This window comes from Heptranchias perlo, chromosome 6 (genome assembly GCF_035084215.1).
Source record: "Heptranchias perlo isolate sHepPer1 chromosome 6, sHepPer1.hap1, whole genome shotgun sequence".
NCBI classification, from domain to species: Eukaryota; Metazoa; Chordata; class Chondrichthyes; order Hexanchiformes; family Hexanchidae; genus Heptranchias; species Heptranchias perlo.
The window spans coordinates 37,617,951-37,645,302 of NC_090330.1; the positions used below are offsets into that span (position 1 = coordinate 37,617,951).

The 27,352-nt window shown below is 41.0% G+C and overlaps 1 protein-coding gene across 1 annotated transcript in view; it reads left to right on the forward strand.

The window, feature by feature from the left end:
• Positions 1-25,772, forward strand: part of alkbh8 (alkB homolog 8, tRNA methyltransferase) — a 44,454-nt gene extending 18,682 nt beyond the window's left edge. Inside the window, exons 7-11 of the mRNA XM_067986136.1 lie at positions 9,561-9,667; positions 12,894-13,045; positions 14,371-14,639; positions 22,310-22,459; positions 24,206-25,772. Coding sequence (XP_067842237.1) covers positions 9,561-9,667; positions 12,894-13,045; positions 14,371-14,639; positions 22,310-22,459; positions 24,206-24,760 — 1,233 coding nt within the window. The 3' untranslated portion in view covers positions 24,761-25,772. The remainder of the gene's footprint in view (positions 1-9,560; positions 9,668-12,893; positions 13,046-14,370; positions 14,640-22,309; positions 22,460-24,205) is intronic.
• The last annotated feature ends 1,580 nt before the right edge of the window (positions 25,773-27,352 follow it).

Consider the following 27,352-nt stretch of genomic DNA (forward strand, 5'->3'; position numbering starts at 1 on the left):
TTTTGGTCCATCATTTTAAAAGCAAATGTGTTTCCCTGTGGCAAGTAATATACAATGTTGACAGATGTTCTGAATTTGTGTGGCTGCTGTATTTTGAGTTTGCTGTCTATTATTAGAAAATGTTATTCTTGATCGTGATAAATCATGTCATTTTGTATCTTGCCAGGATGCCACTTAGCCATGGTGGGGTTAGTTAGGGTAAGGGCAACTTCCTTAAATAAGATTGTGAAATCTTTAGCAAACTTGTGGTTTACATATTTTCAGGTTTAACTGGGGGGTGGGGGGTGGGTAAGGAGAGGGAGGATGCACCTTTTAACTGGCATCTTGATTGAATAGGTGCATTTTGTACAATCCTAATGTTTCTGTGTTACAAAAGAACATAACTGTTCAGTAATAGTGCTCTGAATTACATTTTGATCTGACGTACTGGCAATTATTTTTCACATATCTAGTAAAACATGATAAAAGGAGTACAGCTGTGGACTTGATCTTTCACAAAACCATAATGTTTTTGATTTTAGAATTCCATATGTAAAATCTTGTTTTCATTGATATGGACCAGAAAGTTACTTTCAAGCCTAATGTTTTGGTTTTAATGACATTTGTTCAGGTTTCACTTTAAAAGTTTCAGCTTATTTTATCCCTTTGATTAGGTCACAGCTTTACAGCTCACTCCCAGGAATTTTGTTTTATATTGAGGTTATTAAAATTGAGCAATTCAGTTTGCCTTCTGGGGCCAATATACAGAGAGGGTAGGTGCAGATCTTCCTGTTACACAGAATTACACTGAAATTACAACATGGAAAAAGGCTGCTTGGTCCAACCAGTCGGCATTGGTGTTTTTCCTCCACACGAGCAGTAGTCCTAATCTCATGTGCCTGGCCTGTTCCCATATCCCTTTATTTCCTTTTCCTTCAAACATCTAATGCATTCTTAAATGTTGACATGTTCTCTGCTTCAATCACTATCTCTGGTGATGCATTCCATAGCCTCACAGACCTCTGTTTGTTTATAGTAAAAAAACATTTCTTCTGCTCCCTGTCCTAAATCTCTGTCCATTTAATTTTGGGTCTAAAATGAGGGGGCATAGATACATCAGTCACTGGAAAGTCTTTTTCTATCTACTCTGTCTCATCCCTTCATAATTTTAAACATCTCTAACAGATCGCCTCATAATCTTCCCTGTTCTAACGAAACCAGTCCCCGTCTATTTTAGATTACTTTGCACAGTGCGGTGTTGTGGAACAGGATTGCAAACCATAAGTCAAGTTTTTGGTTTGACTGATTACCTTACAAGCACTGACACTCTAATGCATCTGGAATGTAGTACACATGCTCCCAATAAACTAACTGCATATTAGAGCTGGAGAGTTTGTTTATTTCAACTCCTTTTGATGGCATGTTATTTTTTTGCTGCATCACCTCTAGATGGTGCTCTGGATTAGAATAGCAAGCATCACTCTCGTGTCAAAAGGTGGCTGCATTCCATAATTGAGTGTTCTTGTTTGTTGATCTCTCTTTTTTTTGATTCCTGTATTGCTAAATGCCAAAAGTGACATTGGATGCATTCTCAAAAAGGGACTACAATTGGTTGCTAATGATCAATGTAGGATTGTGCAAGCTCCATCCTGGAATAGATGACCTTGAGTTAATCAGAACACTCTGCTATGCCTTGTACTTTGATTTAACTGTGCACTTATCCGCACATGAAACCTTTACATTCTTCGCTACAGCTGTAGTGATGGAAGGAGTCGTCAACAGTGCTATCAACACGAAATGTGAATTATAGCTTAAGTAAAAGAAAGAGCTTGCATAATACATATAGCATCATTCGATTCCTCCAGCCAATTAATTACTTTTGAAGTGTAGTCACTGTTATGTAGTCAAAGGTGACAGCCAAAAGATACCATTTACTGGAATTAGTCCTAGGTTTTCTGTTTGGGAAATGCAGTGAGCCTAACTAAAAACATTTATAGAAGTATAGTTTCAAACTGTTAGATATAGCCATTTATAAATAAAGGCATAGAGTACAAAAGCAAGGAAGTTATGCTAAACCGTTCTAAATCACTGGTTAGGCCTCAGTTGGAATATTGTATTCAATTCTGGGCACCATACTTTAGGAAGGATGTGAAGGCATTAGAGAGGGTGCAGAAGAGATTTACTAGAATGGGGCCAGGGTTGAGGGACTTCAGTTATGTGGAGAGACTGGGGAAGCTGGGGTTGTTCTCCTTGGAGCAGAGAAGGTTAAGGGGAGATTTAAATGAGGTGTTCAAAATTATGACTGGTTTTGATGGAGTAAATAGGGAGAAACTGTTTCCACTGGCAGGTGGGTCAGTAACCAGAAGACATAGTTTTAAGGTAATTGGCAAGAGAACCAGAGGGAAGATGAGGATAATTTTTTTTACGCAGCAAGTTGTTATGCTCTGGAATGTAATACCTGAAAGGGTGGTGGAAGCAGATTCAATAGTAACTTTCAAAAGGGAATTGGATAAATACTTGAAGGGGAAAAAATTGCAGGGCTATGGAGAAAGAGCAGGGGAGTGAGATTAATTGGTAGCTCTTTCAAAGAGCCGGCACAGGCATGATGGGCTGAATGATCTCCTGTGCTGTATGATTCTATGATTTTGGATATAATTTTAACAGAAATTAGTGAGAGGACTCTGCATGGTGACATCTGTGACTTTGGAAGCCTGTTTTGAAAAGGTTATACATTATAAACTATAAACTATATTTATTTTGGTTTAGTAATGCTTCCTGGTGTTAAATTTATATAGTCTAGTCTTAATTTCATTCAAACTAGGTACTGTTAATCAGATGATCCTGTTGTTATGTTTAATGTAAATAAATACTACTTACTTGGTAACTTTGATGTTTGTCACCTTAAGATCCTGTGTGGATGCTGTCTGCTCAATCACATTCAATAACATCTTTGTCATATGTGTAGGTATTAGCTTCTCACATTCTATGAAGTGTTAATGTATTATTAACGATAGGGCGTTTGGTCTCGCTTTCTCTGACTCATTCTAGGCAGGCTGCAAGTTTGATCTTTATTGATTTTGCCATCACAGAAAATAAAGAAAATCAGTTAAAACGAAGAACTGTAATTGGAAATACTTCAAAGAACATGACTTATGAAGAAGAATCTGTTAAATGGCAGATTGATTCACTGTGGTGGGTGGATTTATCGATTTTGTTTTTTTTTGAAGATTTGGTGAATTAAAATGAAAAGCAGACAGTTTTCTTTTCTTTTTTGACAGTGACACCAGGAAGCTCTTGTCCAGCGCAGTGTATGTCTGTACTTTGTTGATAAATTAAACTCATCAATTAATTATCTTTGGGGAGGGGATTCACTTTTTTCCTCCTTTTCCTCACTCCTTTTTTTGGGTGGAACCTTGCATTTGCTGAGTGCCTTCTTTAGACTGGCAGAGTTTTAAGAGTTTCATGGCCTGTGCTGTTTTAACAGACTTCAATTTCACAGTTTCAAGGTTGATTTCTTGGACCCAGACGTCCTTTACAGCTAACTCTTTAGATTTATCTATTTCAATTGTCTCCATTGGGGTGCTTTACACACTTCTGCCTCAATCCAGTAGTTCTATCTTGGACGAGCACTTCTGACTGTCAGTGGTGCTCCATAAATGTTCGGAAAGAGGTAGGATTTCAGAAGGACAAGTCAGACAATTACTGGGGGAGGGCAAAGAGTGTTCTGTATCAAAAAGTCTTATTTTAGATAGAGTTCTATTTTGGTTACATTGCTATTAAATAGCTTTAGGCCTCAGTAGTTACTGCTAATGTGTCTCGGCAGCAATGAAAAAGCAACTTCTTTTCCTTTCCTCCCTGCCAAATTGATGTAAGACTTTGCGCACCTGCGACGTGGGAATTCAAATTCTGCTTTCAGAACTGTCTAGCAGTTGTCAGCTATGGCATTTAATTTTTTTTGCAATGATGATGAGGGATAAATGCACAGATTAACCTTGCTATTAAATATAGAACAGCACACATGCTGGGATGCATGTCATGTGGCCATAGCACATTGAAAGACTGAATTGATGTGATAAAACTGAAAGCAAAGCTCAACCAATCTGTTGATGTCATTCCAACCTGATGTCTGGAGTCTGATTGTTCTGTATAGTATTCATAGATGAAGTTTGTAGGGCAGTGTTGGTTTTATTTTGTTTCCAGCAAGGTTTTTTTTTGCTGGAGGCAAATGTGTCATAACCAACAACTAATAAGAAACGTTCATTATTGCTAATTTAGCACAGTTCAGCACTTAAGAATTTAAAATTTGTTAGCAGACTTTCTTGAATGCCTACTTGTAGCAGGTGTTTGTCTTGTATAACAATACTTCCCCTTGCTGGAGCAGATTCCTTCAAGCCTGGCAACTTTTTACTAATACCATTCAGATATTGTGGGTTTAGGAGGCAGAATTGACCCTTTCTGCAGTGTCCCATCATCCTGCTACACCAGGGTCTCTGGAGAGGCTGACTTATGAATTCCACAAATGGAATCCCTCTTTTTTTTCCACTTCAATTCTCTCAGAAATCTTTCCAGTACCTGGTCATCAAACTTTGATTTGTTTGACAACTTCCATAGCACAGGGAAATCGCATCATTAACAGCTGCCCAATTCTCCCTTTATGGGTTTAAATGGCTGCTTAGTGCTTTTAACAGGAATTGGCCCACAGCCCTAATCTTATCGCTGCACGGGTATTTTAGTGCACGACTTATCACTGCCGCATACTACTACCACTAAATTCCTGTCCGTCGGCTCAGTAGTGACGATGGGGCCAAATGAGTTCACTCCACTTGTCAGTTCTGAACTAGCTTGCCTGCTTCAGTCATCTGTATCCCTTTCTGTGACAACTCTTGACATTGTCTATCCTGCACTTCTTCGGTCTTCCTCAACTTCTCATAAGAACATAAGAAATAGGAGTAGGAGTAGGTCATACAGTCCCTCGAGTCTGCTTCGCCATTCAATCAGATCATGGCTGATCTTCTCCACTTCACTTTCCTGCCCGATCCACATATCATTTGATTCCCCTAGAGTCCAAAAATTTATCAATCTCAACCTTGAATATACTCAATGACTCAGCATCCACAGCCCTCTGGGGTAGAGAATTGCAAAGATTCACAAACCTCTGAGTGAAGAAATTCCTCCTCATCTCAGTCTTAAATGGCCGAACCCTTATTCTGCGACCGTGTCCTCTAGTTCTAGACTCTCCAGCCATAAGAAACAACCTCTCAGCCTCTACCTTGCCAAGCCACCTCAGAATCTTATGTTTCAATTAGATCACCTCTCATTCTTCTAAACTCCAGAAAGTATAGGCCCATTCTGCTCAACCTCTCCTCACAGGACAACCCTCTCATTCCAGGAATCAATCTAGTGAACGTTCGTTGCACTGCCTTTAAGGCAAGTATATCCTTCCTTAGATAAGGAGACCAAAACTGTACACAGTACTCCAGGTGAGGTCTCACCAAAACCCTGCACAATTGTAGTAAGACTTCCTTACTCTTGTACTCCAACCCCCTTTCAATAAAGGCCAACATGTCATTTGCCTTCCTAATTGCTTGCTGTTCCTGCATGCTAACTTTTTGTGTTTCTTGTACCAGGACACCCACGTCTCTCTGGACACCAGCATTTAATAGTTTCTCACCATTTAAAAAAATATTCTGTTTTTCTATTCTTCCTATCAAAGTGAATAACCTCACATTTTGCCACATTATACTCAATCTGCCACCTTCATGCCCACTCACTTAACCTGTCTATATCCCATTGCAGACTCTTTGTGTCCTCCCCACAGCTTACTTTCCCACCTAACTTTGCATTGTCAGCAAACTTGGCTACACTACACTTGGTCCCTTCATCCAAGTCATTAATATAGATTGTAAATAGAATCATAGAAAAGTTACAGCACGGAAAGGGGCCATTCGGCCCATCGAGTCCGCGCCACTCTATGCAAGAGCAATCCAGCTAGTACCACTCTCCTGCCCTATCCCCGTAGCCCTGCAATTTTTGTTCCTTTCAAGTACTTATTCAGTTCCCTTTTGAAGGCCATGATTGAATCTGCTTCCACCACCCACTTGGGCAGTGCATTCCAGATCCTAACCACTCGCTGTGTGTAAAAAAAAAAAAGAGTTTTTCCTCATGTCACCTTTGGTTCTTTTGCCAATCCCTTAAATCTATGTCCTCTGGTTCTTGACCCGTCCACCAATGGGAACAGTTTCTCTCTATCTACTCTGTCTAGACCCTTCATGATTTTGAACACCTCTATCAATTCTCCTCGCAACTGTCCATTCTAAGGAGAACAACCCCAGCTTCTCCAGTCTATCCGAGTAACTAAAGTCCCTCATCCTTGGAATCATTCTAGTAAAACTCTTCTGCACTCTCTAAGGCCTCCACATCTTTCCTGAAGTGCAGTGCCCAGAACTGGACACAACTGTTGTGGCCAAAACAGTGTTTTATAAAAGTTCACCATGACTTCCATACTTTTGTATTCTATGCCTCTATTTATAAAGCCCAGAATCCTGTGTGCTTTTTTAACTGCTTTCTCAACCTGTCCTGCCACCTTCAACTATTTGTGCACATATACCCCCAGATCTCTCTGTTCCTGTACCCCTTTTAGAATTGTGCCCTCTAGTTTATATTGCCTCTCCTCATTCTTCCTACCGATATGTATCACTTCACATTTTTCTGCATTAAATTTCATCTGCCATGTGTCCGCCCATGTCACCAGCCTGTCTATGTCCTCCTGAAATCTATTGCTATCCTCCTCACTGTTTACCCTTCCATGTTTGAGTCATCTGCAAATTTTGAAATTGTGCCCTGCACACCCAAGTCCAAGCCATTAATATAAATCAAGAAAAGCAGTGGTCCTAGTACCAGTCCCTGGGGAACACCACTGTACACCTCCCTCCAGTCCGAGAAACAACCGTTCATCACTACTCTGTTTCCTGTTCCTTAGCCAATTCTGTATCCATGTTGCTATTGCCCCCTTTATTCCATGGGCCGCAATCTTGATAAAGTGCAGCACGATAGGCTTATCATCAAACGCCTTTTGAAAGTCCATATACACCTCTTTAACTGCATTGCCCTCGTCTATCCTCTCTGTTACCTCATCAAAAAACTCTATCAGGTTAGTTAAACACGATTTGCCTTAAACAAATCCATGCTGGCTTTCCCTAACAAATCCATGCTGGCTTTCCCTAATCAATCCACCCTCGTGCAAGTGACTGTTAATTCTGTCCTGGATTATCGTTTCTAAAAGTTTCCCTACCACTGAGGTTAAACTGACTGGCCTATAGTTGCTGGGTTTATCCTTGCACCCTTTTTTGAACAAGGGTGTAACATTTGCAATTCTTGTTCTCTGGCCCCACCCCTGTATCTACGGATGTTTGGAAGATTATGGCCAGTACCTCCACAATAGCTGAGGCCCAAGCACCGATCCTTGTGGTAGCCCACTAGTTACAGCCTGTCAACCTGAAAATGACCCGTTTATCCCTACTGTCGGCTTTCTGTCTGTTAACCAATCCTCTATCCATGCTAATATGTTACCCGCAACCCCATGAGCCCTTATCTTGCGTAACAACCTTTTTTGTGGCACCTTATCGAATGCCTTTTGAAAATCCAAATATACTACATCCACTGGTGTTCCCCTTTATCTACCCAGTTAGTTACATCCTCAAAAAACTCTAATAAACTTGTCAAACATGATTTCCTTTTCATAAAACCATCTGCCTAACAATATGATGTTCCAAGTGCCCTGTTACCACTTCCTCAATAATGGATTCTTGTTCCATGTACCTCTATATGCAGGGTCTTGAAAGGTGCTCTAGCTGTTTCCATTCTTGAAATGTACCAAACATCGCAGTTGTCCTTCTTGGATTTTCTATATAAGTGTTGTTTCTTGTCCAAGCCATGTTCTTATTGTATCATTCCTGATTCTTTGCATCCTGGATACTCCTCGTATTCCTCTCAACCAATTCATCTCAACCAATTCATCTCTGCTGTTACCCATCAACATTTCTCATGTGCCAGCACTTAGATCCATACAATAATGTGGGGATAACCATCACTTCTTAAATTCTTACCTTTGTTTTTACCAAGATATCTTTAGCTTTCCATATCCTGCTAAATCTTCCAAAGGCAAGTCTAATCCTTCTTTTGATGTCTTCACAAATCCCATTCTGTGATACTAACCCACCAAGGTATACAAACTTTTCTACCTGTTCATCTGCATCACTACTCCATAAAACAGCAAAAGCAGGGGTTAACATTTAACCCTTAATTAACATGGAGACATGAGTGGCCCAGGTTACCTCTTCCTGTGGGAATCACCGGGCCTCCTTTTGGTGCCTTATCACAGCAATATAACTGACATTTAGAATGTAGCACGTACCTTATTCCTACAACTTTGTGAGGCAGTGTAGTATTTCTGTCCATTGCAGCAAGGTGAGGACCCTTCCCTTTGAAGTAGACCTATATACCTTCCTAATTGGTTTGGAACAGAATTTGGGTTCAATTATTAATTCAGATTAAATTTTCGTAATCTATTATGGAAAACAGCAACTTGATTTCACTGAAAATTTGAAAGAAAATGCTATGGTTTTTGTTGAGGAGGCAAGTGAAATTGAACAGAATTATCTGTTATGGCAACTTGGATCCTTTTGTGGGCGGTTTATTAAGTGGATTTGCATGTTATATACATCTCCCAGAGCTTCTAGGCATCTATTTTAACTGGCTGCTCTACCACCCCCTCCTATTTTTTATTTTTAAATTTCCTTTGCTTCCTACTCCATTAACCATAAACATTCCATGTCAATGGAAACTGTGATTCCATTTAAAAGTAAATTCTAGAAGCTACAATTTTTGGAGCCTGCACGGTACACAATCTGCCCACTTGTACCAGGCACTGAGTGGCCTAACCAGCGATCCTTAGAGACCGCTGGAGGCTGCCCAAAAGTTAGCCCAGGAAGCTTTCAGTTTTTTTTGGTGGGTCCAGGAGGTGCTCCTCCTAAGCAGCCCCCACCCCCCCCCCCCCAAAAAAAAACTGCTGGTCCCATTCAAGGCCCTCCTCCCCAGGCGCGACCTGCCAGCTAGGTCAGCGTGGGAACTGGTCGATTTCCTGCTTGGAACCCGCAGCTTGCTAATGTGGCTTGCGTCTCAAAGTGGCTGGGAACCTCATGCTGGTCACTGGTAGAAGGTATCTTGTGTAATAATCTTCCGGAGTTTAATAGAAATTAGCTTGTTACCCTAACACAAACTACTGATGTCTTTGGCTTTAATAAATGCTAATTTTATTAAAGGCTAATTTTTCTCATTTATTGCATTGAAAATAAGAACAAATTTAGTTAATAAATATCTACACAATATATATGTTGGAGTTTCCCATTACTATCAGCTCACACATTGGAAAACTGTTTTGCTGCCAGTTGAAATAAATGAGCATTTCAGTACTTTCCCTCTTCGTGACAGAAGTTTTTTTAGCTTGACATTTTTTAATTTTATATTTTAAAGTAATTTTGGATTTAAAGCAAAAAAAAATGTATTCTTGTTTTTATCTGTAGACTGTGATGGATTTTAAACACCCAACTGGCTGCAGCGTTGCAGTGATATTACCCCGTCGTAGTCTGCTGGTGATGACTGGTGAATCCAGATACTTCTGGAGTCATGGGTGAGTAATGTATAGATTAGACAAACTGCAAATCTTGCATAAATTTCAAAACCAATGGCGAAGAACAATTAAATTATCTGAATTTTGAGTCCTTGATAATGAGCTTTATAGAGAAACTATGAAGATACAGTTATGTATTTTTAATCCCCTTTGTCCTAATGGTCCACTTATGTTGTGTTGCAAAATAGTATCCTGGCAGTCAGCTCAAGGACTTTGCCTCTGCGGCTCAGAATGTGTTGTCTGCATGGAATGATACTCGTTTTTTTTATATATAAAAAGAAAAGCACTGAATCTGAAAAATGCTTAAACGATACAACTTTGAAAATAGAAAAGTTTGTTTGGTGGAGCCATTTGTCAAAGTTGGACCGGTTGCTGACATTTCTTTGTTTTGGCAGTAACCCAGCTTTTTTGGAAAGGATCAGTGAATAAGAACATAAGAACATAAGAAATTGGAGCAGGAGTAGGCCAATCGGCCCCTCGAGCCTGCTCCGCCATTCAATAAGATCATGGCTGATCTGATCCCAACCACAAATCTAAAGAACACAAGAAGTCGGAGCAGGACCCGGCCACATAGCCCCTGGGCCCTCTCCGCCACCCACAGGGCATTGACCGATCCGAACTCAGCTTCATGTCCAATTTCCTGCCCGCTCCCCATAACCCCTAATTCCCTTTACTTCTAGGAAACTGTCTATTTCTGTTTTAAATTTATCTAATGATGTAGCTTCCACAGCTTCCTGGGGCAGCAAATTCCACAGACCGACCACCCTCTGAGTGAAGAAGTTTCTCCTCATCTCAGTTTTGAAAGAGCAGCCCCTTATTCTAAGATTATGCCCCCTAGTTCTAGTTTCACCCATCTTTGGGAACATCCTTACTGCATCCACCCGATCAAGACCCTTCACAATCTTATATGTTTCAATAAGATCGCCTCTCATTCTTCTGAACTCCAATGAGTAGAGTCCCAATCTACTCAACCTCTCCTCATATGTCCGCCCCCTCATCCCCGGGATTAACCGAGTGAACCTTCTTTGTACTGCCTCGAGAGCAAGTATGTCTTTTCTTAAGTATGGAGACCAAAACTGTATGCAGTATTCCAGGTGCGGTCTCACCAATACCTTATATAACTGCAGCAATACCTCCTTGTTTTTATATTCTATCCCCCTAGCAATAAAAGCCAACATTCCGTTGGCTTTCTTGATCACCTGCTGCACCTGCATACCAACTTTTTGATTTTCTTGCACTAGGACCCCCAGATCCCTTTGTACTGCAGTACTTTCCAGTCTCTCGCCATTAAGAAAATAACTTGCTCTCTGATTTTTCCTGCCAAAGTGCATAACCTCACATTTTCCAATATTATATTGCATCTGCCAAATCTCCGCCCACTCACCCAGCCTGTCTATATCCCCTTGCAGGTTTTTTATGTCCTCCTCACTCTCTACTTTCCCTCCCATCTTTGTATCATCTGCAAATTTTGATATGTTGCACTCGGTCCCCTCCTCCAAATCGTTAATATAGATTGTAAAGAGTTGGGGACCCAGCACCGACCCCTGTGGAACACCACTGGTTACTGGTTGCCAGTCCGAAAATGAACCATTTATCCCAACTCTCTGCTTCCTGTTCGATAACCAATCCTCCACCCATGCCAGAATATTACCCCCAATCCCGTGATTTTTTATCTTAAGTAATAATCTTTTATGTGGCACCTTGTCGAATGCCTTCTGGAAGTCTAAATACACTACGTCCACTGGTTCCCCTTTATCCACCCTATACGTTATATCCTCGAAGAACTCAAGCAAATTTGTCAGACATGACTTCCCCTTCATAAAGCCATGCTGACTTTGTCCTATTAAATTATGCTTATCTAAATGTTCCGTTACTGTCTCCTTAATAATAGACTCCAAAATTTTACCCACCACAGATGTTAAGCTAACTGGCCTATAATTTCCAGCCTTCTGCCTACTACCCTTTTTAAATAACGGTGTTACATTAGCAGTTTTCCAATCTGCCGGGACCTCTCCTGAGTCCAGGGAATTTTGGAAAACTATCACCAAAGCATCCACAATCCCTACTGCCACTTCCCTCAAGACCCTAGGATGGAAGCCATCAGGTCCAGGGGATTTATCCGCCTTGAGTCCCATTATTTTACTGAGTACCATCTCCTGAGTGATTTTAATCGTATTTAGCTCCTCCCCCCCGAGAGTCCCCTGTTTGTCCAGTGTTGGGATATTCTTAGTGCCCTCTACTGTAAAGACTGAAACAAAATATTTGTTCAGCATTTTTGCCATCTCCATGTTTCCCACCATTAATTTCCCGGTCTCATCCTCTAAGGGACCTATGTTTGCCTTAGCCACCCTTTTTCTTTTTATATAACTATAGAAACTCTTGCTATCTGTTTTTATATTTTTTGCTAATTTCTTTTCATAATCTAACTTCCCTTTCTTAATCAATCCTTTAGTTACTTTTTGCTGTCTTTTGAAGAATTCCCAATCTTCTATCCTCCCACTAAGTTTGGCTACCTTATATGTCCTTGTTTTTAGTCGGATACTATCCTTGATTTCTTTACTTAGCCACGGATGGCTGTCATTTCTTTTACACCCTTTTTTGTGTTCTTTCATTTTACACACTCAACTGAAGATATTCTCTTAAAGACACTGCACCTCACTGTTCCTAGTCTGTGATGAAACTGCAGCAATGTTGTAAGCATGACAGTGGTCATTTTTTAATTATGGGCTTAATTCTAATTATACATTTGACTGTCTCCAGGAAGATTAATTTATAGGGGATGAAAGTCAAGTCATTCATGAGTCTGACAATAACTCACTAAACATGAAGGAATAGTTAAACAATAGGGCATGAGTGTCGGTACTGGTCCAGGAAATTGTGTGTGGGTATTCTGATTAATTGCAGAAATGGTTGATCAGTTTACAGCACCTGCCAACAATGTGTATGTACCAAAGCAGAAAATTGAGGATAGGTAGCTTTTATCTGCGATCATTCAGTTGGTCAATCCATCTACAGTTTCCAGGAGCTAAACCGGTATCTGTACCTTTTTATTTAAATATTTATTTCACAAGGCTGGTCCCAACCTATTTGTGATTTCTTTATCTATGAATCAACTTCATTTATCACTTCAGTGCTGGTTATGATAGGTTTATCTAAATAGTAGCATCTTGTAAGTTGTGAAGTGCTCAATCCTGATGCATGCATTGTCTTTTTTTGCATCCAACAGAATTACACCTAGAAAGTTTGATGTAGTGCCAGCATCAGAGATCCAAAAGACTGGAACTATCTGTGGTGACATCAGTAACTTGACCTTAAACAAGAGGGGAACGAGGACAAGTTTTACCTTCCGAAAAGTCAGGCTAACTCCCTGTGATTGTTGTAAGTGGTTTTTCTTTTTTCTGAGTTCTCCCTATGCCAAGCACTATTCCCTGACCAAGAGGTTGGCTGGGTGATTTGATCTCTTGAGCCAGTTATTGGGATGTATGTGAAAGTAGTCTGAGACACCATGCCATCTTTTTTTTAACCTGTGTTCCTCACCCCCGGATAATATCTGATGCTGCCAGTTGATTAGATGTTCTTGATATTAATACATGTGCTTTACAGATTATTTTATTAAGCCAAGAGTGAACGGTAATTGGTTTATATATTTTCATTGCACTGTTCAATGACCATAGGACTAGTGGACACGAGTACAAAATTCACAAGTTTTAAGTGTGGTTAGAGAGTAGAAACAACTTTTCCCCCTCATGTTAATGGACATCTGGAGCAGGCTTACCAAGAAAAAAGTTGATTTGGGCTAATTTGACACCCTTAAAGGCAAGCCAGATTGATATCTGTTGAGATTGCAGGCTATAGGAAGGTTATCAGCACTGCTTGAACTATTTTCAGGTGTGGCAACAGAAGGAACTTGCTGTTTCTTAAAGTAAGGATGGGACAGGGAAATAGTCCATGATAGAAAAATCATAAACTGACTCTAGGTGGAGTGGCCTTGATGAGCCGAAAGGCCTTTTTCACTCTGAACTTTAAGTTCTAATGCTTCTTTCCTTAGCTACAAGGCTCAAGGATATGATCAGCTCTTTATGGTGCAGCGGGAACACACTTCTGAAATTCTATGACTGTTGCTGCCATTTTCTCTCCTCTCACTGCTACAGCCCATTATAGAAATTAGCAAATAGTAATATCTTTCCAGCCTGAGGAATATTTTTAGTTTTTTGTAAAAAAAAATTCTCCTCAAGGTGAGGGATGTTGAGGAATTAAACAATGTTCCCCACTCTTGCAATGCAGTGTCAGCTTTCAGCACTACCAGATCAGTTTTGTCCATCAGCTTAGTTTGGTTGGTAGCACTATCGAGTCTCAGCCAAAACATCCTATTGCTGGAATACAATGGACAACTTCATAATGAATTAGTTAGGAGGATGGGAAATGGAGTGTCTGCATAAGGTAGAAGTTGGCTTACTCTTCAAGCAAACACTGTAGGTGGAGGAAGTGCACAATGTATTGATTTTGTGAAACAGCCAATTGAAAGGAAAATTCTGTGTAACGTCAGTGATTTTCATGATGCGGAGTTGACTTTGGAACAGCTATTTTTGTGTCAACTGAAATGTACAACAGTTTTACATGTGCAATTTTCTTTTAGTTCTAATTTCAGATGGTAAATTGGAGCTATTTCAATTAGAAAAAGGATGTTTTTCTCTTGTCTGCAGCTTACCCAGAAGTCTGTGACAGCCAGATTAGCCGCAAGTGCAGGGACCCCCCACCCACAGTCCCAAGCAGCGATGGGGATGCCACAAAGCTAGAGCACAAGTATGTGCACGATGTCTATGATGAGATCGCTGGCCACTTCAGCAGTACCAGGCACACCCCATGGCCAAAGGTGATCGAATTCCTCGAAGCACTGCCAGACGGAGCTTTTGTGGCTGATGTTGGTTGTGGAAATGGCAAATACCTGGGTGTGAACAAGGACTTGTTCATGGTAAATATACATTTCTTAATCTTCAGACACAAACACAAAAAATGGCTGTGTATAACTGCATTTTTTTAAATTAAGGCTACAGTGACTGTATTCAGCTTTGATTATTAAGAATTAATAGTTTCATGAGAAATTGAGCCTTTTAAATTTTACTGGGGGTGGTAAAGGGAGAGAAATGGTATCTTTTTGTATCCTATGCAATACTATAGCAACTGTAATAAGGCAGGCTGCCAAACTCTAGAATGTTTGGCTGGTCATAAACAAGACCCTCATTGTGGGTGAATCTACTAACATTCTGGCACCAACAGAAACCTGGTGTAAGGATGGCGACTTTTTCCTCCTCACCAAAATCTTCCTGTCTGGCTACACATTCCATTACTTGCCCTGCCCAAACATCTGTGGCAATAGTGACGCACTCATCAAATTGCACCTCAGCTTCTCTTTTTCACAACCCTCGCTTTTCCATCTGGCACCTTTTCCTCTTGAAGCCCCTGAGCCTCTTTCATCCCTCCCATCTCATTTAAAATGATTATTTCCATCTTGTACCCTTCCAAGCCCCACGTGTATTCAACACAAATCTCCTCCCTTCGCAACTTCTCGTCCTCTGACTTCAAAACACACCCAAACTCCCTTGGCTCCTCTGCTGTGACTTCTCTGCCCACACTCAATCTCCCCCTTTACATAAGTTCTCCAAACCACACCCATTGCCACCCATTTGACCTCGCCATCTGATTGGGCGTCTTCACTTTCAAGGTCTTGATCTCTCTGATCACTTCCTCATTTTCTTTTACCACCTGCATCCCTTGGCCTTCCTTCAATACTACAACCATTACCCTCGGCTTCAATTTTTAAAAAAAAACAGGCTCCCCCAGCTCCCTCACAAATTTACTCAAACTCCAGCTCCCACTCTTGTGGCCTCCACCTATCACTGTTTCTTTTGAACAACTGCCTTCTTGCCTGTGCTTTCAATGGATTTGCTGGAAACAAGTTCAAACGGCTGTCATCAACCCCATAAAAAGCCCACACTTGACCTGTCTGTTCTCTCCAACAACCACACCATCTCAATTTGCTCCTCAAGGTCCTTGAACATGTTACCATGTTCTAGCTCCGTGCCCATTTCTCCCAAAACTCCATTTGAATCCTGTCAGTCCGACTTCTGCCCTGCTCACATCACTGAGACCCTGTTGGTCAGTCACAAATAACATCCTATGTGAGTGTGACCACAGAGTGCTATCCCTCCTTGACCTCTATGTGGCATTTTACACGATGGATCTGTCATGCTCCTCTATCATTTCTCCTCTGTTGTCTAGCTCTGTGACACCGCTCTCACGTTCCATCTCTACCTGTTTAAACGCAGCCAGTGCATGTCCACCAATTGTCCACAGGTCCCTCCTCTTCATCAAAATACTGCTCCTTGGTAATATCATTTATAGGCATGGGGTTAGCTTCCATATGCATGTTGATGTCACCCAGCTTTCCACTAATTTTCTGGATGGTACAGACCCCTCTGTGCTGTCAGACTGCTTGAGTGGCAAGTTGTGGATGAGTGAAAACTTCCTCCAACTGAACACTGATAAGACCAAAGCCGTTGTTTTAAGCCCTGCCTTAAAATTCACTTACTTGCAGCTGATTAATCCCCTCCCCTGCGCACCCAGGCAATTGCTCAGGCTGAATCAGGCCTTGTGGAATCATGGCATCTTATTTGACCTGGAGTTGAGTTTCAAATCCCACGCCCTATACATGACTGAGACTGTTTACTTCTACCTCCACAACATCGCCTGCTTCTGCCCCAAATCCCCTACTGTCAGCAAAATCCTTCTTTATGCTTTTGTTCCTTCTTAACTCTCCATTCCAGTGTCCTGCTTGCTGGCCGCCTTCCTGCATAGATTTGAACTCGTTCAAACCTCAGGTGCCCGCGACTAAGCCCCACTCACCCCCGTTCTTGCTGATCTATACCTGCTCTCTGTCCCCCAATGTGTTGAATTTAAAACCCTAATTATCTTCAAATCCTGCCACAGCGTCACCCCACCAACATTCTCAGGCTTGCATCCTTTCCAGTGCCCTTTTGGTCCTCTGACACCATCCTTTCACCCTTTCATTGCTGCCAGAGGCTTCCACCTCACTCTGTGGACTTCCCTCCATAAAACCTTTTCTTCCTTTTCTCTTCTCTAATAAAAACCTTCTCAAAACCCTTTTTCTTCAACAAAGCTTTAGGCCACCACTCTTAACTCTTCCCTTGTGTCTTGGTTCCTTTTTATTTTCCCTCTGCAAAGAGCCTTTTAATACTTTTCTACATTAAAACTGTCATGTAAATGCAAGTGGCTGTAGTAATGAAGTCGAGTGAGATACTTGAAATCCTATTTCTCTAGAATACAAAGAATTAGTCAGATTTATAATAAACAATGCTGCATTCGGAGAAAAGAACATGGAGATAGAGGTTTGCACATATCGTAGCAGCAAAATTAGCTGAAATTCTCTTTTGCTCATTGAAAAAGAGCCACTAGTAGCAAAACATCTCATCTGCCACTCACTGTAAATACCAAAGTGTATGTAATATAGCTAACCCATGGGAAACTCCAAGGTAATCAAATAATACAACATAGCAGCCAACAGTTTCACCCTTTGGCCCATACAGGATCTCTCTCTACTCCTCTCTCCCCGAGCAGGGTCTTTCTTTCCCATCCCCTCTTCCTCTACCTGCACCACGCAACTGCCGACAGTAACGCTTTTCACCTGTATTTATTTTTGTTGTGCACTGCTTGTATTATAATTATCGTTAATATGGCCTATATTTTTTTAGACTGTTCAAACAAGTGGTGTTGACTAATATATATTCTGAGCACAGAGAGGGCATTTACATTGCTGGCAGCATGGGGTTAATAGTTTAATACCATAAGATGAAGGTACTTTTGTCTGTGCTGTGTCAAACAAATTATCTGCTACCACGAGATATGCTACAGGGCTGATAGAGTATTGACTGTGTGTGCGCATCAGACTCAATAATGCTTTGAGCTAGGTTTATCAAACTTTCAAAAGTGGTTGTTATTTAGGTCAGGGTACAATTGAATATGAAAAATATTTGGCTCATGGGATCATATTTTGTCCCCATATCTCCCAATTTGTTTCTCTCCCATTCTCTCCTTTTTGAAATGGAAAATCTCACTTTATAGATTGCTTCATATGACTGGCTAAATTGGAGCCAACGGAAATCAAAAACAGCCTGACCGTTGAATTTGCAGCCTCCAGCTTAATAGCCAGGCAGTGAATTACTTGTTCCACTGCGTTGGATCATTCTAATGTGCTGATCATTATAAATCCTTAAATGATTGAGATCTGTGCCGATCTTTCATTTCACATGTTTATCTGGATTCTTACTCTTACCATCAAAGCTTGGGGTTAATAACTAAAGTTGGGTACATTTTTTAAAGTTTGGGTGAGGAGGGAGATTGCCGATTGTGAAGTCTCTTAATAAAATTTACAATGAGAAGTTTGTGATCCACATCAGGTAAATGGGGAGTGGGTGGGAGGGGATTTGCATCTGATTGTGTGTGAGGTTAGATTGGTTGGTTTGATGGTTACACATCAAAATGTATCATCCATTCCTTTGTGGTAGCTTTTTGACAGAACCCCCCCCACCCCCCGCAAAATGTTAAAAGGGTACTGGTCTACGATGAAGATTATTTAATATCAAAATTAATATCTCAGCCATTTACACTCACTTCTGTATGTATTAAATCAGAATGTGTTTTCTTTGTATCCTAAGAAGTGACTTAAGATCTTATTTATATGCTTAATATTCTCTCTCTCTCAACTTTTAATCTGAATAGAAAATGATTCATTGGATTACTGAGATGAAACTGAATTTGTGTATTAAATGAGCAGAAGCTTGTTAATAGTTCATAGAATGGTTACAGCACAGAAGGAGGCCATTCGGCCCGTGCCTGTGCTGGCTCTTTGTAAGAACAATCAGTTAGTCTCATTCCCCTGCTCTTTCCCTGTAGCCCTGCAAATTTTTCCCTTCAAGTATTTATCCAATTCCTTTTTGAAAGCCACGGTTGAATCTGCTTCCACCACCCTTTCAGGCAGCGCATTCCAGATCATAACTACTCGCTGCGTTAAAAAAAGTTATTCCTCACGTCGTTTGGTTCTTTTGCTAATCACCTTAAATCTGTGTCCTCTGGTTCTCGACCCTTCCGCCAATGGGAACAGTTTTTCTTTATTTAATTTATCCAAACCCTTCCTGATTTTGAATACTCCTATCAAATCTCTTCTTAACTGTCTCTGCTCTAAGAAGAACAACCCCAGCTTCTCCAGTCTATCCACATAACTGAAGTCTCTCATCCCTGGAACCATTCGAGTAAATCTTTTCTGCACCCTGTCTCTAAGGCCTTCACATCCTTCCTAAAGTGCGGTGCCCAGAATTGGACACAATACTCCAGTTGTGGCTGAACCAGTGTTTTATAAAGGTCCAAAATAACTTCCTTGCTTTTGTACTCTATGCCTCTATTTATAAAGCCCAGGATCCCGTATGCTTTTTTAACCGCTTTCTCAACCTGTCCTGCCACCTTCAAAGATGTGTGCACATATACCCCCAGGTCTCTCTGTTCCTGCACCCCCTTTAGAATTGTACCATTTAGTTTATATTGCCTCTCCTCATTCTTCCTGCCAGAAGGTATCACTTCGCACTTCTGTGTTAAATTTCATCTGCCATGTGTCCGCCCATTCCATCAGCCTGTCTGTGTCCTCTTGAAGTCTATCACTATCCTCCTCACTACTACACTTCCAAGTTTTCTCTCATCTGCAAATTTGGAAATTGTACCCTGTACACCCAAGTCCATGTCATTAATACATATCAAAAAAAGCAGTGGTCCTATGACCGACCCCTGAGGAACACCACTGTATACCTTCCTCCAGTCCGAGAAACAACCGTTCAGCACTATTCTCTGTTTCCTGTCACTTAGCCAATTTCGTATCCATGCTGCCATTGCCCCTTTTATTGCATGGGCTCCAATTTTGCAGACAAGCCTATTACGTGGCACTTTATCAAAGGCCTTTTGAAATTCCATATACACATCATCAACCACATTGCCCTCGTCAGCCCTCTCTGTTACCTCATCAAAAAACTGAATCAAGTTAGTTAAACATGATTTGCATTTAACAAATCCATGCTGGCTTTCCTTTATTAATCCACACTTGTCCAAGTGACTTAATTTTGTCCCGGATTATAGTTTCTAAAAGCTTCCCCACTACCGAGGTTAAACTGACTGGCCTGTAGTTGCTGGGTTTATCCTTGCACCCTTCTTTTGAACAAGGGTGTAATATTTGCAATTCTCCAGTCCTCTGGTACCACCCCGTATCTAAGGAGGATTGGAAGATTACGCCCAGTACCTCCGCAATTTCCACTTTACTTCCCTCAGCAACCTAGGATACATCCCATCCGGACCGGGTGACTTATCTACTTTAAGTACAGCCAGCCTTTCTAGTACCTCCTTTATCAATATTTAGCTCATCCAGTATCTCAACTACCTCCTCTTTTACTGTGACTTCGGCAGCATCTTCTTCCTTGGTAAAGTCAGATGCAAAGTACTCATTTAGTACCTTAGCCATGTCCTCTGCCTCCATGCGTAGATCTCCTTTTTGGTCCCTAATTGGCCCCACCCCTCTTACTACCCATTTACTATTTATTTGCTTACAGAAGACTTGGATTCCCTTTTATGTTAGCCACCAATCTATTCTCATACTCTCTCTTTGACCCTCTTATTTCCATTTTCACTTCTTCTCTGTACTTTCTATATTCAGCCTGGTTCTCACTTGTATTATCAACCTGACATCTGTCATATGCCCCCTTTTTCTGCTTCATCTTGCTCTCTATCTCTCTCATTATCCAGGGAACTCTGGCTTTAGTTGCCCTACCTTTCCCCTTCGTGGGAATGTACCTGAATCATCTCCTCTTTAAAGGCCGCCCACTGCTCGATATAGTTTTCCCTACCAATCTTTGATTCCAATTTAGCCGGGTCAGATCCATTCTCAACCCACTGAAATTGGCTCTTCTTCAATTAAGTATTTTTACTCTAGATTACTCCTTGTCCTTTTCCATAACTAATCTAAACCTTTTGATACTATGATCGCTGTTCCCTAAATGTTCCCCCACTAACACTTGCTTCTCTTGACTCACTCATTCCCCAGAACGAGATTCAGCAATGCCTCCATCCTCGTTGGGCCGGAAACATACTGATCAAAAAAGTCCTCCTGAACACACTTCAGAAATCCCTCCCCCCTTGTCCTTTACACTATTACTATCCCAGTCTATATTAGGATAGTTGAAGTCCCCGTTATCACTGATCAATAGTTCGTGCACCTCTCTGTAATTTCCCTGCAAATTCGCTCCTCCACATTCTTCCCAGTAGTTGGTGGCCTATAGAATACATCCAGTAGTGTAATAGTGCCTCCATTGTTTCTTAACTCTAACCAAATAGATTCTGCCCTTGACCCCTCAAGGACATCCTCTCTCTCCAGCACTGTAATATTCTCCTTAATCAATATTGCCACCCCACCCTCTTTTTTTCCTTCCCTATCTTTCCTGAACACTTTGTATCCAGAAATATTTAGTACCCTATCCTGCCCTTTTTTAAAGCCAGGTCTCCATTATCGCCACCACATCATATTCCCATGTGGCTTTTTGAGCCTGCAGCTCACCAACCTTATTTACCACGTTTCGTGTGTTTACACACATGCACTCTATATCTTAGACCATCTCGTATTCTCTTAGTCTGATCCCACCTAATACTGTACTATTTCTTATTCTAGTGCTATCTGTCTCTCCCAGTCCTTTGTGCTTGTTGCTGCTTTCTGTTGCTACGTCCTAGTGTCCATCCCTCTGCCAAATTAGTTTAAACCCTCCCCCACAGCACCAGTGAACCTCCCCATGAGGACATTAATCCCAGCTCTGTTGAGGTGCAACCCGTCCGTCTTGAACAGGTCTCTCCTGCCCCAGAACTGGTCCCAATGCTCCAAGCATCTGAAGCCCTCCCTCTTGCGCCATATCTCTAGCTACGCCTTATCTTCCTATTTCTGTACTCACTAGTGCATGACACTGGGAGTAATCCTGAGATTATTACCTTTTTGAGGTCCTGCTTTTTAACTTCCTCCCTAGCTCCTGAAACTCTGACTGCAGGACCTCATCCCTTTCCTTTCCTATGTCATTGGTACCCACGTGGACTACAACTTCTGGCTGTTCCCCCACTCCCCCCCCCGGCAGTATGTTCTGCACCCTCTCCATGATGTCCTTTACCCTAGCACCACGGAGGCAATACTCCATGCGGGACTCATGTCAGCGGTCACAGAAACGCCTGTCTGTCCCCCTGACTATCGAAGCCCCTATGACTACTGCATTTCTACAGTTCACTGTGCCCCCCAGTGCAGTCCTTTGCCCCATCGTGCCATACTCAGGACTGCACTCCTTCGAGAGCTGTCGTCACCCAGAAGGCGGCCATTTGGCCCATCGTGCCTTTGCCAGCTCTTTGAAAGAGCTATCCAATTAGTCTCACTCCCCTGCAATTTATTCCCTTTCAAGTACAGTTGATTTGGAATTTGAGAATTTTGTGATTGTGTAATTCATATTTTTTTTAAAGTTCCTCTGCAGCACCTGTTTTTTTTCCATTCTCATTTAACAGGTGGGTTGTGATCGCAGCAAAAACCTTGCTCATATTTGCAGAGAGAGAAAATTTGAGGTCTTCATCTGTGATGGTTTGCTTGTGCCCCTGCGTAGTGGTGTTTGTGATGCCTGTATTTCTATAGCTGTTGTTCATCACTTTTCAACAGAGGTAACTTAAGACTTATCTTTCTGTATGGGAATGTACTGAGAATTGTAACATATTCCTTATTTTATTTTGTATTCTCTTGGTTTGAACCAGTGAATATTTAATAAAATATTGATTTAGTTTTTTCTTTATACAATAACTAATGAAGATAAAATCACTTAATCTGCCTTAAATTTTAGATCCAATGGAATGTGATAAATTCACGTTTAATAACTGGGCTGAATAGTCACCATAGCTGTGTGTGAAATTAGTCATATGATGTAAAAATGGCACCATTTCTGCTCAGAAGAGATTCATCTTTTTCATTTAACTGTCACTAAAGAGATTGTTGATGTGAAAGCCAGCCTAATCTGGAGTGAGATTTGAGAGATAAATTGCATGATCTATGACTATTAAAGTGTACTCTGATGATTTCAGTTGAAAGACTTACGAATGGAAATGCTCCCCTAATCTTGGCAAATATTCATTACATTTTAGCTGATCAATGCAAATGGGGGTGAAGGAAGGAAATAGACAGGCTTGTGACAATCTTTAAATAGACTCATACCACTTTTTAAAAAAGTAATTCCCAAACCTGTTGTAGAAACCCCATGCTCATTAAACACCCTGTCATTCTGCAGTTTCTTTCCCAAATTCCCCTACCTACCTCTCCAAGCTCATCTCTTCCATGAGACTCATCTCCTGACCAAATGCTTCTTGAGATTGCAAATGGCTCCCATTTGCTCTTGGAATATTCCTCTCCATTTCAAAATCACCATCACCACCCTTCACAAAAGTTCAACATTCACCCACCTCAACACTTCAACTACCACCTCCTCTCTCATCCTCCCCACCTACCGCCCTTCCCTTCATAGGTCCTTGAATATGTTTTTACCTCTCTGCTCCATGCTTATCTCTCTGACAATTCTCTGTTTGAATCCCTTCAGTCTGACTTCTGCCCTGCCCTTGCTCTTTGGTCCTCTGACTCTGACCTCCTATATATTCCATTCTTTTCCTTTTTCACTATTGGTCACAGAGCTTTCAGCCATCTTGGCCCTCCTCTCTAACTCCCTGCCCAAAGTCCTCTGCATTTTTACCTTCCTTCTCACTTCAAAAGCCTTCTCAAAACCCATTTCTTTGACCAAGCTATTGTTGAACAATAACAAATTGCTAGAAATATACAGCAGGTCAGCAGAGAATAGGACAAGTTAACATTTTGAGTGCAGACCCTTCTTCAAAACTGTATTTTGCTTTTTATTTGTTATATAAATATTGTTCTGTTGTGTTTGTTGCAGACTTGATAATTGTGAACTGTGGAGTACCAAGTTATTCCGCTAGTAATGAAGAATTTCATAACTCACTCAAATTATTAGTCCTCTCCCATTCAAAATAAATTGGATATTCCACTATACACTTGGCATAATGTTCTATATCCATTTAAGTTTTTACAAATGAAGACACACTTTTTCCAAAGTCCTGACATTTAACACCTAATCCATGCAAATAACAAAATGTTATAATGAGCAAAGTCAAAGAGTAGTAGCTTTTGTACATCTTTTTAACAGCAAGTTGCCTGCCCATCCCTTATCTGAAGAGTAGTACAGGGTATGAGGGGACCTAAATGGGGATGTGTGTGGATAATAGACATTACTGTACTTAAGCAGTTGTCTACATCAAGTTCTACTGTAAACTGCTAACTGCAATGTGTACAAAATATCTTGCTCCATTTTGCACTAGGCCTTGTTCAGTGAGAACATTTTCTTATTACAGGGAAGGAGGCTGTCAGCCATCAAAGAGATTGTGAGACTTCTACGACCGGGAGGCAAGGGACTTATTTATGTTTGGGCAATGGAGCAGGAACATAACAAAGTAAAATCTAAATATCTAGTTGAAAGAAAAGGAAAACTAATCCAATCACAAAAGAATTGCACTGAAATGCCAAAACAGGATGAATGCTCTTACATCAATGAAGATACTAATAAAATAGATTCAGCTTGTTTCAATCAGTTGGCAGACCTTACTAGGGGCACAGTTGGTAAACAAAACAGTGCAAAGCTGCCTATTCACACAAATCGAACCTGCTTTGATTCACAAGATCTGCTTGTTCCTTGGCATTTGAAAGATGGAGTTAAAAGACACCATAAAGCTGATTGTGCCTCGCCGCTGCCACCTACTGGGTCCAAAGAACTTGCAGTTTTCCATCGTTATTATCATGTTTTCTCTGATGGAGAATTAGAAAACATATGTAGAAATATATCTAGTATTAGGATTGTGCAGAGTTATTATGATCAAGGGAATTGGTGTGTGATAATTGAAAAATGCTAAAATGTTTTAAGTGGCTATTATGTACTTGTATCCCCAGATTTAGATTTTATTTTGAAACTTGTTTCACAAATGGACACATTGTAATAGCATGCATTTAAAAACAAATTCTATTTATGCTTAATAAAAGGTAATTACGACTAAGCCAATGCTTTTTCATGTCGAGGTGCTTGCCTTCATCACAGTCTTCAGCTTCAGGATGTCTAATAGAGGAAATGAAACTGCAAAAGTTTTGTTTTAAGATATTTTTCTCCTCCTTCCCCTCTTAGTCGGTTCACTTGAGAAGATGGGAAACAGCCTGACCCCAGGTCTCTCCAAGAGTCAGCCAGGAACAGTGTGCAAGGAGAAGCGTGACAGCAATCTAGAAGGAATGTCTGTCATTTCTCTCACTTAACATTACCTCACTGTGGCATGTCTTTAAATCAGGACCCCAGCATACAGGGCATCATTGGCACAAATCCATTAACTACTATGTGCCATAATGTATTGGAATGGCATGTCATTGCATTGGCCTGGAACAATGGGGGGTGAAATAAAATCTATTTTCACTAAGTGCTCAATAAAAACAACTTGAATGTACGATCACCATGGCAATGTGGGCGGTGCAAGTGGTGGAAAAAGTATTGTAAAGTGGGGTCTTCTGTAAAGGGCAAAGAGTCACTGCCTAATCCTATGCACTATCAATCGAATCATCCACAATAAGAGCTTTGTTCGTGAGTGAGCAAATGTTTTTGTTTGAGGGATGTACGCTGGCAATGACGGCCTTCAAATCTACTAGATTGGCAAGTGAACCATTCGTGTTTCTTCATTTTAAAATGCAAGAGTGCTCTAACTGAACTGCTTGTTATTGAAGTGGGCTAACTATTTTGAAGTTTTCCAACACTATATTCATTAACGAAAATCTTAAGATTTTTGTTAAAGTATTTATAGTGTTGGTTGGTTTGTTGCTTTCCCTTTCCCTTTCCCTTTCCCTTTCTTTATACCACAGCTGTTGTAACTGAGATTATGTTCCCAATTGACCTTTTATTAAACTAGATTTGAAACTCTCGGAGATGTTTTGTCAATTATAACCTGCATTTAAATTTATTGGATTCACATTGGGCAGCTTTTTATTCTATTTACTAATATATTTGTTGATACTGGAAATGAATGGATATGAACATTCCTGGTATAAATGTACTAATAAATCGAATGGAGAACAAGGTTCTATAATAGATGAATCTAATAAATTTAAAACACATACTATAATGTTAGTGACCACAAAGGTCAATAGTGGCTGATTTCAAGTCTAAGATATAATACTATATGTATGCTTTTTTCCTTAATTAGGCAGGATGGAAACTCTTTTCAAGCAGCATTTGATTTAAAATGCAGCGAACATAAAAGAAATGACAATGTAAACGAACCATTAATGAAAAGGGACTGTTCAATGATTTTTTTGGGGTGTCTTCTCTCTATCAGTAACCTAATCCAAATTGGCTAGTGCAAGGAGAGGAATTTATTCAAGGGTTATTATGACTAAGACTAGTCTCGATTGAAAAGTGCTTAATTCAATTTTTTAGCACTAGATTGCATATCAGAAGCTGTATTTTAGGTACTTGTGTTTCACATAGCAAAGTTGCACCATTGTTTGCTATCTCCTGCAGCAGAGCTACCAACCTCATCTATGACTGGTATAGTTCGGCCCATGGCTATGAAACTGCTGTCTTCAATAAGAACAACAACTTGCATTTATTTAGCACCTTTAATGTAGTAAAATGTCCCAAGGTGCTTCACAGGAGTGATTTTCAAACAAAATTTGACACCGAGCCGTATAAGGAGATATTAGGATGTGTGACCAAAAGCTTGGTCGAAGAGGTAGGTTTTAAGGATTGTCTTAAAGAAGGGGAGAGAGAGGCAGAGAGCTTTAGGGAGGGAATTCTAGAGCTTGGGGCCTAGGCAGCTGAAGGCATAGCCGCCTTTGGAGGAGTGATTAAAATCGGCGATGTGCAAGAAGCAAGAATTGGAGAAGCGCGGAGATCTTAGAGGGTTGTTGGGCCGGAGGAGATTTCAGAGATAAGTAGGGGGTGAGGCCATAGAGGGATTTGAAAACAAGGATGAGCATTTTAAAATCGAGGTGTTCCCAGACCGGAAGCCAATATAGGTCAGTGAGCAGGGGTGATGGGTGAATGGGACTTGGTGCGAGTTAGGATATGGGCAGCAGAGTTTTGGGTGAGCTCAAGTTTATGAAGAGTGGAAGATGGGAGGCCGGCCAGGAGAGCACTGGAATAGTCAGGTCTGGAGCTAACAAAAGCATGGATGAGGGTTTCAGCAGCGGATGAGCTGAGGCAGGGGTGAAGACGCGCAATGTTACGGAGGTGGAAGTAGGCGGTCTTGATGATGGAGTGGATATGTGGGCGGAAGCTCATCTCAGGGCCAAATAGGACGCTGAGGTTGTGAACGGTCTGGTTCAGCCTCAGACAAGGGCCAGGAAGAGGGATGGAGTTGGTGACTAGGGAATGTAGTTTGTGGCTGGGTCTGAAGACCATGGCTTCGGCCTTCCCAATATTTAGTTGGAGGAAATTTTTGCTTATGCAGTACTGGATGTCAGACAAG